A 16,925-nucleotide genomic window follows, 5' to 3' on the forward strand; every position below is an offset into this window, starting at 1 on the left:
TTCTTACGCTTGTCGCATTAATAACTGGACTTAAAATCTAGATTAAATCAGTTTAACTATTAAAGTGTACTTCAAACAAGAAATATGTATAAAATATGGCAAAGTAATGGCTGTAAACAATGAAGCCTCATTGAATAATGCACCAAAAATATAATCAGGTATAGCCTTACTAATGAAGTTGTAGATTGTATTTGACACCTACATGTACCTGAATGAAGTGGTCTTATAATAAAAAAGGTGCATGCTAAGTGAGATTATACTGTAATGTTTTGCAAATTTCAGCATGTATACAACATATATGCAACATATATACAACATATTAGCTTACTGAACTCTACAGTTACTTCTTGACTTGATTGCTCTGACCACTCAAATATGTCATCCTATATAAATAATATGTACATTAATATGCGTAGACATAAGCATTAAGGGCATGGTCACTGTGCTGTAATTGGTTTAAGTGCTCTAACCTTTCAAAGGCAAAGTTGCTGTGCTTTAATCATTATATTTTAAGGGCATGGTCATTTAGCTCTAGCTTTTAGTAGTGATCTGATTGTTGTATAAGTACAGCTACACCTCCCTTACAATATAGTAGTTTAAGGGCTTCAAATAGTTTAATTTGTAAATGTGCTCCTCTAAGGAAAGTGTTGACACAGAAAATTATTGCCTCATGTTTCCTTGTATGAAAAAGACAATTGCAATTGAAAGTAAAAGCAAAGGCAAAGTACAGACACTCATCATCAGTGTTGGGGCAATTACTTTTTTATTACATATTACTACTACTTGCAACTAGAATTGTTTAGTTACAGTTACATATCAACTATAAAACGTGACCCAGTCTGAGAAAACCGGTCTTATCGCCCATGTCAGCATATTTGATTTTTCACCAAGGACACAAAGCTACATAAATAAACTATCTACTTCCACAATCAAAATCAGGTAGACTTGAGTAGTCTGGTTTTGCTGGCTGCTTTTCCCAAGCCCAGTGGCGATCCGTACATGTGGTATGAGGCCTTCATGGAGCTCTGGTCAGCCTGGGGATGACTGTATGTGGCTGTACAGCTCTGTGGTGTTGAATAAGAACCTCTGCTGTGAATTTCCTTTCATTTTAGCCAATTTTGAGACCTCAGTGGCCCAAAACATGGCCTAATTCATCCCTTAGCCTTCCTTTTCAATTTTTGAAGACCATCTTGCCCGCCTTTCAGGCCCCTCACCTCCCACCCATTTTGCAACTTGCTTGATACTGTCGACCTCGGTTTAAAAACTTTATAAAATGGCAGGAAATTTAGTTGTAGGCTACTTGCACAGTGGATTCTGTGGAAGGTAAGGAAATTGTGTAAAACTTGTGAAAATTTGGTACACATAGCTTCAATCATTGGCGAGCTACAACACATTAAATACTTAAAACTGGCATTTCTCAATACTTTTAAATAGGTGATAAGCCCGGTTTTCCCAGACTGACTATAATAGTATTACATATTATATTACTTTGTGTCCACAGCCTTAAGCTGTCATGTGTGCAACTACCACCTTATCACATGCGTTGTTGGACAATCTGTAAATCTTGGTCACAAGAGAAAGAAGTTGGTAAATAAGCTTCATTCATTAATTCAAGGTGGGCTTCATTACTTCATTGTGGATAGGTGTTACTCAGTGGATTACTAATGAAATTAGTAACTTTGCTACTTGTAGTAATAAATTACTTAATATTACACTCGTTACAGTAATTTCATTACTTAGGTAACACGTTACATTAACTTCATTACTTATTTAGTATGTTACATTTGTAAGTAAAGTAACTTGAGAGTTATATTGCTAGCTTTTATAGCATATTTCATTATATTACTTAGTTACTACATAAAATAAATATTATGTAACTCATTACATAAGTAATGTGTCACCTCCAACACTGCTCATCATAAGCAGAAAAGACAGATGCCACAGGTGAGTTTGCCAAGGTGGCATAAATGGTGGTCATGTGCTGCTTCATTTAACCTCTAGCCTCGCAACTGTGACAGACTGTTGCATCTGCCTAGTTGTAACATGCATTTATAAAAATATTTCTCGTATCTCAAAACTTCACAACATAAAATGCATATAGTACAGGACAACATTGAAAGCAGGTCACTACTGCTGACCTGGTTAGCAATCTGGGTTAGAACTGGACTGAGGTGTGCGCTAAATGGGTAATCTTACACACAAGAGACTACATTCCATGTGCTTGATTTAACTACAGTGGATGTGGCCTTGTGCATACCTACAACCTTCAGCACACTGTAATAAGAAATTTATAGCATGGCTTCACATATGCCTACAAAGCACAAACAGCATTAAACATTCCTGAAAATAAGTGGGAATGGTTCACAGAAGTACTTGATCTGCCGCAAAACTACACTATCCACTCCAAAAACACATTTGCTATAAAAGAAGGCCCGTCCAAGAAACTACAAGTACCTGTAACCCAATGTAAAAACAGCTCACTTGTAGAGAAAGACTTCATGAAAGTAAAAATAACTGGTAACTTAAAGAGCTGATATCATGGAGCGGCCACGAATCAATCTTAATTCAACTAATTAGCTATTATAATTACTGAATTTTTTTAAAATCCATACAAGAACGCCTTGGTTGTAAAACAAGTGCACCCATGAAAGTAACTATAGCAATTGAAATAGCTGATATCTGAAGTGGCCAAGAATGAATGTTGATATACAAATTTAACAAAGAGTTTAACATTGAACCTTTATCTTTCAGCTGTGTCCTACATTCACTTTTCCTGCGTCCTAAATTGATTTCTTTTAACTCTAATTGGCTGGTATTTTGGCTGCCTTTTTTGCTCTATATACTGACTATTAAAAAAGGCAACCAAATTACCAGCCAATTAGAGTTAAAAGAAATCTATTTAGGATGCAGCAAGAGTGAATGTAGAACACAGCTGAAAGATCAAGGTTCAATGTTAAACTTTTTGTTAATTCCAATTAGTTGTATATCAACATTCATTCATTCTTGGCCAATTCAGATATCAGCTATTTCAATTGCCAGTTCCTTTCATGGGTGCACTTGTTTACAGCCAAGGTGTTCTTGTATGGATTAAAAACTTTAGTAATTATATAGTTAGTTGGATTAAGATTGATTCTTGGCCACTCCATGATATCAGCTCTTTTAATAACCAGTTATTTTTACTTTCATGAAGTCTTTCTCTACAACTGAGTTGTTTTTACATTGGGTTACAGGTACTTGTAGTTTCTTGGATGTGTCTTTTTTACAGCAAAGGTGTTTTTGGGGTGGATAAATTACTACACGGCTAGCTATGCATAATATTTTGTTCTAATTTTGATATGTAGCTGAATTCATAATAGACAATTTATTGCACAAGCACTGATGGATGGTGGTACGATGCAATGTTTACCAGCAGCTACAGTGATCTTATTTAGTTAACTGCAGCTAAGTCTCAGATTTTATTTCAAGTGTTTGTGTGTTGTGGCACTGTAGGGAAACACCATCCCCATCTCAATAACTGCATTACCATTTCCCTATGCATGTGTTCTTATTTTATGTCACATTAGATCAACTGCTGTAACTGGATTGACAAGGTGTACAGATTTTCTAGGTCACATGGAATCAATAAAGAGGGATCAGTAAAGAGAATGGAGGTGAACCAACAAGACATCAGATAATTGAAAAGTAACTATAGAAGGAACGCTCAAAATGCACTCAAACAAAACATTTCAATTATTATTCAAAACTCTTTACTGATACAACAACCCTGAACTCTGCTCTGGCAATTATCTTATCGTTGTATAGGACATTATATAATTTGAATCTTAGTGTGGAGCTAGAGCCTTACATTTCCCAGGCCTCATATTACATGGAATAGCAATTTATACCGGCAGATGAAAGAACACCTTGTATACGCAAACTGATTTAGGGGAAATCCTTTGGAAAGTCCCTGCAATGCCTTAAGCAGACACATGTGATACACGGTTTCAATTAAAATTGAACTAATGTTATTAAAAGTGGCAGTCCAAGTCTTGAGAGAGAAGTAATGAGTAAAGTCAGAGCTACATTACAGAAAAATGGTAAGCACTAGTGTTGCACTGATAATTGATTCAATAATCAGTATCGGGCCAATATTGGTTATTAGCCAATAAATTGGTTTTGATTAAATCAAAAATCCCCACTGCGTTGTGTAGTATAATGATGTGGTGGAGGCTAGACATAAGTTATTTGGCAATTTAATTAAGTTATTATGTGTTGATGGTTTAGCAGTGACTACAAACCATGCTTATAATAAACTGTCAGGTTTTAGGCCGTGTCCAACAGTAAACTGAGGTTTTGGGTTTCTATGTAGTACTAGCCACTTGTCTCAGCTGTATAGCAGTAGCAAAATGTACTTAAAAGCAACTTTTACTTGTGATATACATTTAACTTTACATTGTAGCCTAGAATGAGGTGTATATCAATGGTTATGTCACTAATATGAGTCATTTAATAATGATGAGGATGAGTGTTAGTGTTAATAGTGTAAATCGGATCGGTTATCGGTATCGGCTAATTCTGTTGCTTAATATCGGTTATTGGAATAATCGGCTAATTTGGATATCGGTGCAACACTAGTAAGCACAATTTCCAAGGTCAGTTTATTATAATTTTGTAGTATCCAGATTTTCGGTGTATTTTATTTAATGCCCGCTTATTGGTTTTGCAGGCCATCTGGTACCAGATATGATGGCACTTAGCTAGGTGTCATTTGAGAACAATAAGGATTGGCTCAACAGCAGTCAACAAAAGGACTGCCTATAGTCAAAATGAATTAGCATCAGAGAATGTCTAGGAACAGAATGCCTTACATCAGACAATGTCTACTACAAGCAGTGTTATAGGCCACCTGTGTCCATACAATGTAAGTATGTCCGGACAAGTTTGGTTTTGTCAGGACATTTTGTCCTGGCACTTAACAGGACATTTTGTCCTGGCACTTAAGAATTCTTATCGGGTGCACTGCATGTAATTTTTGTAGCATCCAGATTTTAGATATAATGTGTTAAATACCCATTTGTCGGTTTCACAGGCCATCAGGTACTGGTGTAATATTATGATGGCAGTCAGGTGTGGTAACCAGACTATTTGAGACCACATTATTTGGAACCAGAGAAGGTTGATCAGGCAGTGTGCTGAAATGATAGGAAAAGCAACTTTTCAGGTCAGTTTACATGTAGTTTTTGTATTACAGTACTCCCTCCATTATCCGGCCATAGATTATCCAAACTTTCCATTACTCCTGGTAATGACTATTGTATTAGAGTATTTTGTTAAAAGTGTGCATTCTATTAGAGTATTTCAAAAGAGCTCTGAATCATACAGTACGATAGTACTGTATATTAGGGACATCAAAGGTGTGGGGGCGATCCGTGATATAATAAAAAAATATAACCCAAAAACCTGCCATGATTTTTCCTCACAATGACATAACAGTTTTGGTTGGGTAAAACCAAGCCCAAAAGTGTCTTCAGATCGACCCAAAACGTTTGCGTCAAGTTGCTACAGAATTTAGAAAAAAAATTATTCACCAGAATTTTCTACTGTCTGCCTGCCTGCCTGTCTGCCTGCCTGCCTGCCTGCCTGCCTGCCTGCCTGCCTGCCTGCCTGCCTGCCTGCCTGCCTGCCTGCCTGCCTGCCTGCCTGCCTGCCTGCCTGCCTGCCTGCCTGCCTGCCTGCCTGCCAGCCTGCCAGCCTGCCTGCCTGCCTGCCTCCCTCCTTCAGTCAAGCGTAGCGGTAAAGTGGCTACAGCTACAGCCCTAATTTTTTTGCAGAAACATTTCTAGTTTGCTTAAGAAAAAACCTTTGGTATATTGATAAACATACAATGATTGCACTATTGTCTTACCTTTTATCCTTCTTTACCATGGCCATCAGTCAAGGTTCTACCACTGAGTGTTAATAGACTACAGTATGGCTTCCATACCAGTGTATATTGTATCAAACTATTGAAATACACGTGGTCGCTGGTTGCACCAAAAACACACACGTACGTGACTCGCTGTTGATATTGATCAGAGAGAGCAAGTCATGGCAAACTATATAGCAGTGCGTAAGTCAATTTAATATAGTTTATTTAGTAACAATGTTAAACTGAGTGGTCATCCAGGTCCTGCTTTACAGATTATTCGGGTCTGACACCACGTACTACATTAAATGTGAGTGTAGCTCTGCTTCTTTCGTGAGCCACGCCCACTTATGTAAATTACAGTCTGTAAACATATAGTAGCCACGTCCATTCATCAGTGTGTAGGTATGTACAAATCCATGCCCACTTATGTAAATTACTGTCTGTAGACATATGGTAGCCACACCCATTCATCAGTCCACAGGTATGCACGAATCCACATCCGTTACTGTCTGCAGGCTTATGTAGAGCCACGCCCACTGATCAGTTGTTATTGTATGAGTCATAATCTAGTATAATAGTGCTGTGAGTAACTCAGCAGATATTTAGTGGTCATGAGCTTGCAAAAAAACTTCACAAACAAGTATAAGAAAAAATTAGGAATTTTAAAATAGATTAGGGATGGTGTATAATGCTGCAATAAAAAATACTGAAACAAGCTGGATTGGAGTAGTACGTAATGTCCAAATACTGTAAAACAATAAGAAGTGAACATCCCTACTGCGCTACACTCAATGCACAGTAGGGATATTCACTTCTTATTGTTTTACAGTATTTGGACATTACGTACTACTCCAATCTAGCTTGTTTCAGTACTTTTTATTGCAGCATTATACACTGTCCCTAATCTAATTTAAAATTCCAATTTTTTCTTATACTTGTATAATTATATTAAGATTTTAGGTGTATTGTATTTAATGCCCTCTTGTCAGTTTTGCAGGCCATCTGGTACCAGTGGAATATTATGACGGCAGTCAGGTGTGATAACCGGACTATTCAAGAGCATAAGCAGCAGCTCTTCCAATGATGATGGAAATGTTGTAGTCAGAGCTACACTATGGAAAAAAACACAATTTCCAGGTCAGTATTGTAATTTTGCAGTATATTTAAAGTCTGCTTATTGGTTTTGCAGGCCATCTGGTACCAGTTATGGTGGCAATTAGCTGTGTTATTTGAGACCAGTAAGGATTGGTTCAGCAGCAGTTTGTCAGATAGTGATGAGGTCTGGTCATTGTGGCAAGAGCTACATTACTGATTTGAGAGATATCCAAGAAATCACTAGTGTTGAATAAACTTTTAATGTTATGTTCATTAAATTTGTGTTACATGTTGTAAGACCATTGTTATATGTTTATGTGCAAGACAAAAGCTGCAATAGAAGCAGCTACTGCTGCTCTGGGCTGGTGCCATGTTATTAGCTATCTGAGCATGTTGTCATGTTGTCATGTTCTCATCCTGTAGTGACAGTTTCTATTATACGGCTGGGATGAAGTTTCAAATGTTCGGTAGGTTAGAAAGTTAAGCAAACTTCGAATTATAAAACTATCCTTCGGAGCTTCATAATGCACTCATAACCTATGAAAAGAAGTACGAATAAACATTCTGTTCTTTATTGCAGCAGCTTATTCACCTTGCATGGTTGATGTTCATCTTGCTTGATTTATCTCACTTGCCATGCCCATTTTTAAGCCAACAAAATTTTAGCTTTCTACCATTGTAGAAGCCTTAATGCCTTATAAAGTGATAGATAATGCATGAAAAAGGTCCTTTAAGCCATTGGTTGGCATTTAACTATGCATGATTGGAGTAAAGCGAACATGCCCATTTGAAATCGCTCAATAGTGTTATTCAAAACTGCTGCTATGCGTTTTACAAATGCTTAAAAACTTATTAAATAGGATTAGAAAGATAAAACTTAAGCATAAATATAAGAAAACTTGCTAACACCGAAGCTTAGAATATTCATATATTTTATTAGTGAATGTTTGAATATAAATTTCAAGCTTCATCCTAGCCCTAGTTTCTATACCAATCACCATGTGTTTACATACCTGTTAAAAGCTACCACACAAGTTACACCTCCTTAAATGGTACTTGGGTGACTGTAAGTTGTGTGGTGCATGGCACTAAATGGAGTCTTGAAAAATCATGTTTAAAACATGTTTTATAGGGACTGGATGTTATTCACACTTTCAAACCTTGTCTATAAGGCATTTGGCGATTATAAATGTTTGCATGGTATGTGGCACTAAATACAGTCTAAACGATTTATGCTTTAAATGCCTTTCCAAGGTAATTTATGTTCTTCACACTTTCACAACTTGTTTATTAGACATTAGGGTTTGTGTCTAAATCGCGTGTTTAAAAGTTATTGCCTGGATTAGAGGTTCAAACAGAGAAAATTTGCATAGAGGTGGTGATCCAGTACTAGATAATGTTAGTGCCAGATGGACTGTAGAAACACGAGTGTATTGAGTGGTATAATGTGACAATAGCTGAAACACATGGCGAGAAATTGAGTAAATTATATCTAAATACGCTTGTTTAGAGATTGCAACAAAAAAAGCAATGATACCAAGCTTTTTTAAAATCACAAAACACAATACAAACCTGTTGAGAGAGATTGCATAATTCAGGGATAATATTGCAATACCGTCCCTACACATAAATAACTCACAGTAGTGGCAGCATGTGTTTTAATTGTGGTGTGCACTTTGTAGTTTCCTAGCTGTGCGACTCACTAACATAAGTCTTGATATATGTGACCCATATAATAACAATTGATTAGTGGGCGTGGCTCCACATAAGTTTGCAAACAGCAATGGACTTGGGTTTGAGCTGCAAACTGCAATACATGCACCTACTGATAAATAGGAGTGTGTTTGTGGCCTTGATAAGTGGATGTAGCTCACAAAAGTTGTGGCACATTAATACACCTCCAAATTGTTAAACTAATAAAATCATTTATAACACAATCCAATCTGTTAGACCCAAAAAATGTGCACCAGGTGGTTTCAATGCTGGCATAAGACACTAGCTATATATCAAGACACACGGTAGTGTCATGCAGCCCAAGAAGCCAGTTTGCTACACCATGAGTATATTGACAGGAAGAAAGAAAGTGAAATTTTTATGTATCTGTAGCTCCATGGTGCTTTTACAAAGTGATACAATTTTTGCTGTGGAAACTCCCTCCACCATCAGTAGTCCACATTCCAAATTTGAGCAAACTCACTTCAAGTATTCCCGAGATATGAAACTTGCAATGGTAGAGTGGGAATGATTTGTAAAATTTGATTTTTTTCAAATTGTGCCCTATCTCAGAAATGCAGAAGATCGGATTATAAAACCATTGAGTTTTAGCTAATATGAAAACCAACTACATGCACATAGAATTGAGATACTCTAATAGTGCAGTCACCCTAACAGAACAGCTAGCTAAGAAATAAATAACTCTATCAGAACATTCAGCTATATATGTTACAAATCACCTTGTAGATAATTCAACTCTGTTATAAGCCACCCAGTATAGAGTTCCGATACAAAAAGTCAGGAGTTCGGCTACAATCCAGTCACCATGTAGCAAGTTCAGCTACAACAAGTCACCCTGTAGAGAGTTCAGTCGCAGAATATTTACCCTGTAGAGAGTTCAGCTACAAACAAGCCACCTTGTAGATATTTCAGCTACAAGTTGCCCTGTAGAGAATTTAGCGACAAACAATTCATCCTGTAGAGAATTCAACTACATTAAAAGTCACTCTGTAGAGAGTTCAGCTACAAACAAGTCATCCTGTAGAGAGCATGAGAACATAACAGTAATGTAATGGATAATTTATGTATGTGTGACAGTGAATGAATAAAGGTTAATTAGCCATGCCCAAACCCTTTACCCTTCCACCACTGCTGTCCATTTAATTTCTACCATGAAAATTCTAGTTTACTACACCAGAATGGTAATTTCATAATGGAAATTCTAGAACATTCAATGTGGGGACAAATCCAGGGCTTGGCAAGGGGGTGCACCAGGTTATTAGGTATATAGAGAAGGGGGTCTGGGGGTGCAGCTCACCAGAAGTAGGCTTGCAATGATGCTTTGAATATAGCCTATTATGCTTTTGAGCACTGCTCAAAAATCCAGCCTATTATGTCAAAGTTGATCTGACATGATCTTACATTGTATGGCAAGCATGCCCCCTGAAAAAATATTTGATTTTCAAAACTTAGATATGAGTATTTTGACACCCAAAACTCTTTCAGCAGCCATGCACTGCATCATTGTTAAGCCACATACATAGTAAATAACACTATGATGATTTGATATGAAATTATCCAATGTGATGTTTTGTGACATGTATCTATATCAATTATGTTCATATACTGCAGTACATTTAAACCCCCTTTAGAAGCCACTTAAACAGTGTGTGAACATGTGGTAGAATGGTGCAGATTGCACTTCATTGATAGGTGTAGGCCTCAAGCTAGAAAATTATTTTCACTTTTTTGGACCTTTTAGGTGCACCATTTTAAAAGCTCTTTGACTGCTCTATTAGAGTTGCTGATTGTTCTATTAGAGTATATCAATTTTTTTAGTGGAAAGTGGTCGGCCATCCTTGACCGGTTCAGTAGGCAATTGGGGGTCTTTGAGCTAATTGGTTGGTAAATGTCCAATGACTGACCATTATAATCCACTCTGGCTATGAGCCAAAAGAATAACATAAAATGATTATGTGCATTTCATTTGCCAAATATTCCTAGCAGTCTTTGTGTGCCCACAAGATCGTGTTGCAGATGCAAGGTTTCATGTGCTCTCTATGTCCCATCTGCCATTGCTATTTGTATTGTATTAGAATTTCTCAGAAAAAATGTGTACTCAAAAATTAATTTCAAAATAATACAATTGCCAGTACTAAACCTGGGCCCGCTCAAACATAACATAGCACTCACTCACATTGCTTGATTGTGAGTGATTAAAAAATTTGCTAATTAAAAGGAGTGGTACCCATTTCCTTTGCAAGTATTCATCCCATATGAAACGGGATGAATACTCACAAAGGAAACAGATGCCACACCCTTTAATTAACAAGCTTTTTACTCACTTGCAATTGAGCAGTGCGAGTGAGTGCAATGTTACATGAAAGCAGTACCTTATGTAGTAGTTGTAACATGGGCACAAGTGATTTTCCTGAAATACGTATACGCACAAGCACAAGGGCCCACAGGGCCCAAGTGCAAGTGCCTGAAATATATGCACTCACACTCGCACCACAAGTGCACATGTTACAACTAATATATTCCACTTGGGTGACTTACCTGCAAGTGTGGGAAACTATAGGAATGCTTCGCAAGTGTACTTATATGGGACCATGTGTCTTGATTGTGGATAACATCGTAAGAGCAATGACAAGACGTTGCTGAGAGGCCAAACGTAAGTGTATCAACATGAGCACACAGATAGCTTCAATTGTGGATACACAATTAAATACAGGAAGCCCAAATGTGAGCGGATCAGCTCAAAATGAAGTAATGAAGTTTAAGAGCACTATAAAGTACTTACTGTACTAGCCATTAATTAACTAAAGCAGTGAATATGTTTACACTAATGGCCAAATCAATTAAGTGCTACGCCCAGTGTCTCGACATCGCTACGTGACTAGAATACAATCACACCAGCAATATAAACTAACCTGTGACCTTCTTCATTCAGCAAAACAACGAACTATCTTCTTCTCCAAGTCCACAACTAATCTATGCACTTTGGCTCACTTTACAAAGCTAAAACCCACTATCAATCCTGTGAAGTATTACTATATTAAAGCAGAGGAGATTACACCGTTTCATCAAAGAAATCAGAGGATTTCTGAGAATGCTTGGAATGCATTAATGAGAATATGAGGTAGTATATGGAGGTAGTATATACTACCTCCAATTCTCATTAATGCATTCCTGAGCACTGATAGCAGTGCTATTATACCACTTATACACCTTCCCTTCCCTTTGAAGTGACGTGTGAAAGTGGTATAATATAGTTCTTCCACTTACCTGTAGAAAAATAAAAAAAGATACACAAAAACCAACATATACAAATACAAGAAAAAATGATATCTAATCCAAAACAACCTTGCTGTGAAAGAGTACGGCCTTCAAAAATAGGCTAGCATTAAAAATGTGATATCAAAGGTGGCAGCTATGAATGGCTGTAATGATACTATGTCAATTAATTAATGTCACAAATTAAGTAACATCAAGACACACGGTAGTGTGCCGTGCGGCCCAAGAAGCCAGCGCGCAACACCCGTGAGTATATTGACAGGAAGAAAGAAAACGCAATTTTCGCACTTCCATAGCTCTGTGATGCCTTGATGAAACAAGACGATTTTTGCTGTGGACATTCCCTCCACCTTCAGCACTCCACATTCCAAATTTGAGCAAAATTGCTTCAAGCGTTCCCGAGATATGCGACTTCACAAATTGGCTTAGTTTCTTCGTTTTTTTTCTTCTTATTTTTCTTCCTCTTTTCGCACACTTACAAAAACTGCTATAAAACGCGAACGCAATATCCGATTGCCTTGAAATGTGGCACACTGAATGGGGGTATAACGGTGCATCACTGTACCAACTTTGGCTGGAATACGATAAACAGCAAAAGAGTTATGAGCAACTATTCACGAAAAATAACACCAATATGTTGTCATGCCTACAGGGTAAACCGCGTATGGGAAGACGCTGAAAATCGGTGGGTGAATAGGTTAACTATTGAACTGCAAACCTTTTGTGGTTTGAAAGAAATCGAGCAAAAAACCAGGAAGATACCACGAAAAAACCAACAGTGTGTAACAATTACGCAATTGAGATTAGCTAACAAAAAACTACTACTTGCCACGCCTACCAGATAAATCGCTTGGGGTAATGCTTTGAAAATCGCTGTATAGATGGAGCAATCATCTTAGAAAGGCTCTTCAATGGTGTAGAAGAATCAGACTTAAAGCCACGGAGTTATAACACGAAATCCAACTTGGTGCAGCAAGTGCGAGATCGAGATACTCTAATAGAGCAGTCACCCTGAAGAGAATTCAAGAGATCAGCAAGAAACAAGTAACCTGTATAGAGATCAGCTACAAACAAGTTACCCTGTACAGAGATCAGCTACAAACAATTCACCCTGTAGAGAGATCAGCTAAAAGAAGTTACCTTGTAGGGAGTTCATGCAACAATGGAAAGAGATAGTTCAGCTAGAAGAAATCACCTTGTAGAGTTCAGCTACAAAGAAACTACCATGTAGAGAGTTCAGTAACAAACAAATCGCCCTGTAGAGAGATCAATAGAAGAAATTACCTTGTAGATAGTTCAGCTACAAAGAAACCATCATGTAGAGAGTTCAGCTACAAACAAATCTCCCTGTAGAGAGATCAGCTAGAAGAAGTTTCCTTGTAGAGAGTTCAGCTACAAACAAATCACCCTCTAGAAAAATCAGCTAGAAGAAGTCACCTTGTAGAGACTTCAGTTACAAAGAAACCATCATGAAGAGAGTTCAGTTACAAACTAGTGACCTTGTAGAGACATCAGCTAAAAGAAGTTACCTTATAGAGAGATCAGCTACAGAGAAACCATCATGTAGAGAGTTCAGCTGCAAACAAATCTCCCTATAGAGAGATCAGCTAGAAGAAGTTACCTTGTAGAGAGTTCAGCTACAGAGAAACCATCATGTAGAGAGTTCAGCTGCAAACAAATCTCCCTATAGAGAGATCAGCTAGAAGAAGTTACCTTGTAGAGAGTTCAGCTACAAAGAAACCGTCATGTAGAGAGTTCAGCTACAAACAAATCTCCCTGTAGAGAGATCATGATCAGCTAGAAGAAGTAACCTTGTGGAGAGTTCAGCTACAAAGAAACCATCATGTAGAAGTTCAGCTGCAAACAAATCACCTGTAGAGAGTTCAGCTACAAACAAAACTCCCTGTAGAGAGATCAGCTAGAAGAAATTAACTTGTAGAGAGTTCAGCTACAAAGAAACCACCATGTAGAGAGTTCAGTTGCAAAGAAATCACCTGTAGAGAGTTTGGTTACAAACAAATCTCTTTGTAGAGAGATCAGCTAGAAGAAGTTTCCTTGTAGAGAGTTCAGCTACAAACAAATCACCATGTAGAAAGATCAGCTAGAAGAGGTTACCTTGTGGAGAGTTCAGCTACAAAGAAACCATCATGTAGAGAGTTCAGCTGCAAACAAATCACCTGTAGAGAGTTCAGCTACAAACAAATCTCCCTGTAGAAAGATCAGCTAGAAGAAATTACCTTGTGGAGAGTTCAGCTACAAAGAAACCACCATGTAGAGAATTCAGCTGCAAAGAAATCACCTGTAGAGAGTTTTGCTACAAACAAATCTCTCTGTAGAGAGATCAGCTAGAAGAAGTTTCCTTGTAGAGAGTTCAGCTACAAACAAATTACCCTGTAGAAAGATCAGCTAGAAGTAGTCACCTTGTAGAGAGTTCAGCTACAAAGAAACATCATGTAGAGAGTTCAGCTACAAACAAATCACCCTGTAGAAAGATCAGCTAGAAGAAGTTACCTTGTGGAGAGTTCAGCTACAAAGAAACCATCACGTAGAGAGTTCAGCTGCAAACAAATCACCTGTAGAGAGTTCAGCTACAAACAAATCTCCCTGTAGAGAGATCAGCTAGAAGAAATTACCTTGTAGAGAGTTCAGTTACAAAGAAACCACCATGTAGAGAGTTCAGCTTCAAAGAAATCACCCTGTAGAAAATTCAGCCACAAACAAATTGCCCTGTAGAAAGACCAGTTAGAAGAAGTTACCTTGTAGAGAGTTCAGCTACAAAGAAACCATTCTGTAAAGAGCTCAGCTGCAAACAAATCACCTGTACAGAATTCAGCTACAAACAAATCACCCTGTAGAGAGATCAGCTAGAAGAAGTTACCTTGTAGATAGTTCAGCTACAAACAAATCACCCTATAGAGAGATCAGCTAGAAAAAGTTTCCTTGTAGATTATTCAGCTACAAACAATTCACCCTGTAGAGAGAGCAGCAAGAAGACGTCACCTTGTAGAGTGTTCAGTTACAAAGAAATCACCATGGAGAGTTCTGTAATAAATATATGTATTATATATATATAATTTGTACATTTACTGATAAAATCAGAAATATTTAAAGTACATCTGCTTCATCTTTTCTTCTTCATGTGGTAAAGAAAAAAAAGACAGGTTAAAAAAGTCCCAAAGCCGCTATGGCCGGCTTTGGGGTATAGAAATACAAAAAGAAATGAAATCTAATCCAAAACAGCCAAGCTGTAAAAAAACAGTGCGGCCCTCAAAAAGGCTATGGTGAAAAAAGATGTGAAATCTAAGGTGGCGGCCAAGAAATGGCTGTGATGGTAGATTAATGGTAAAAATTTTAATAACGGCAATTTAGGTGAATTTTTTGCCAAGATCAAGCGGCACAAAAATTCACCTGAATTGTCGTTATTAAAATTTTTACCATTAATCTACCATCACAGCCATTTCTTGGCCGCCACCTTGGATTTCACATCTTTTTTCACCATAGCCTTTTTGAGGGCCGCACTGTTTTTTTACAGCTTGGCTGTTTTGGATTAGATTAAAATATCATTTCAGCCATTTCACCACCATCTTTGATATCACATCTTTTTCATACTAGCCTATTTTTGGAAAACCACACTCTTTTTCACAGCTTAGTTGTTTAAATTAGATTTAAACTACAGTGGACTGTATGCAAATTCCGCAAGTTTTTGCTAAGATCTTCTTGCTCTATATCTTTGTATTCTATATCTTATGTAATAACAGCAATTGTTTTACAGGTTTTTGCAATTGAATTCGTCACCTTTGCAATTGACTTCGTCCCATTTGCAGTAGAATTTGTCTGTTTTGCTATTGATTTTGTTGGTTTTGTAATTGATTTTGTCAGTTTTGCAATAGAATTCACCCATAACAAGATTGGAAATTTGGCAGCTGAAGTAAACACAACAACAAGATTTAGCAGCTGCTCCATGATCTTGTTGAAGTACAACTGTTGTAAACAACTCTTTATAAGGCAATAATTCTTCTGCTACGACTTCTTCAGCAACGTTCACAACTGTGCTTTGCCACTGGCGATGGATGTGGTCACTCGCAAACAAGATAATTAACCCAAACGGGATGAATTCAACTGCAAAGGTGACGAAGTCTACTGCAAAGGGGAAGAAGTCAATTGCAAAGATGATGAATTCAATTGCAAAAACCTGTATTATGCTATACAAAATACATACATACCAAATCAGTGATGTCAGATGGCACATTCAATCTCTTATTATTTATCTGAAGGTAAGCAATACTGTATGAAATAAAATCAGCCATTATCTTTCTGGTAATTTCAAAATGCAACAAATATACAGCAACTGCTTTTGAAATATGGTATGTAAATTCAATGCAGCCTTTCTTGATACGAACACACTGAAGGGAATACTTCTTTAATTTAAAGAGTGTACACAGTTTTTCTTTGAGTACTGTTTGGAGAGCTCCATTTATTTCAGTAACCTTTTTATCTAATTTTACTCGTAATTGAGTTTCTAGAGAACACTTTTCTTCTAACTCATCAAAACCAAGTATAAGACCTACGTCTTCTATTAAATTTGGATCAATTCTGGAAAGGAAAGTTTCCCATATTTGCTTAACTGTGCTACATTCAGATACTTCAACCAGATAATCCAGTAGGTCATAATCAAAAATGTTCCAAAGCTGCTTTTGCCAAAGCAAATCAAGGGATGCTGTGTCTTCATTTTCAAGCACATTTTCATCAAAGATTGGGATAAATTCCTCTTCAACAGCAGAACTACTGTGTAGTTTGTGAATCATGGTACCTGCATTTAATTGTAAATCCTCTTTAATCTTCTTCGCTATCTTTGCAAGGCCTATTCCACTATCAAAGACAGTTGTGAATCTTCCATCTTCTATTAAATAGAAAGATGATAGGTACATGTGTG

At 37.3% G+C, this 16,925-nt stretch overlaps 1 protein-coding gene across 1 annotated transcript in view; it reads right to left on the reverse strand.

Annotated features, from left to right (window-relative positions):
- LOC136239116 (long-chain-fatty-acid--CoA ligase ACSBG2-like) overlaps positions 1-16,345 on the reverse strand; it is a 40,471-nt gene extending 24,126 nt beyond the window's left edge. Inside the window, exons 1-2 of the mRNA XM_066029854.1 lie at positions 16,216-16,345; positions 329-383 (exon numbers count right to left, since the gene is read on the reverse strand). Coding sequence (XP_065885926.1) covers positions 329-383; positions 16,216-16,299 — 139 coding nt within the window. The 5' untranslated portion in view covers positions 16,300-16,345. The remainder of the gene's footprint in view (positions 1-328; positions 384-16,215) is intronic.
- Between the last annotated feature and the right edge of the window lie 580 nt (positions 16,346-16,925).

Source organism: Dysidea avara, chromosome 11 (genome assembly GCF_963678975.1).
Source record: "Dysidea avara chromosome 11, odDysAvar1.4, whole genome shotgun sequence".
NCBI classification, from domain to species: domain Eukaryota; kingdom Metazoa; phylum Porifera; class Demospongiae; order Dictyoceratida; family Dysideidae; genus Dysidea; species Dysidea avara.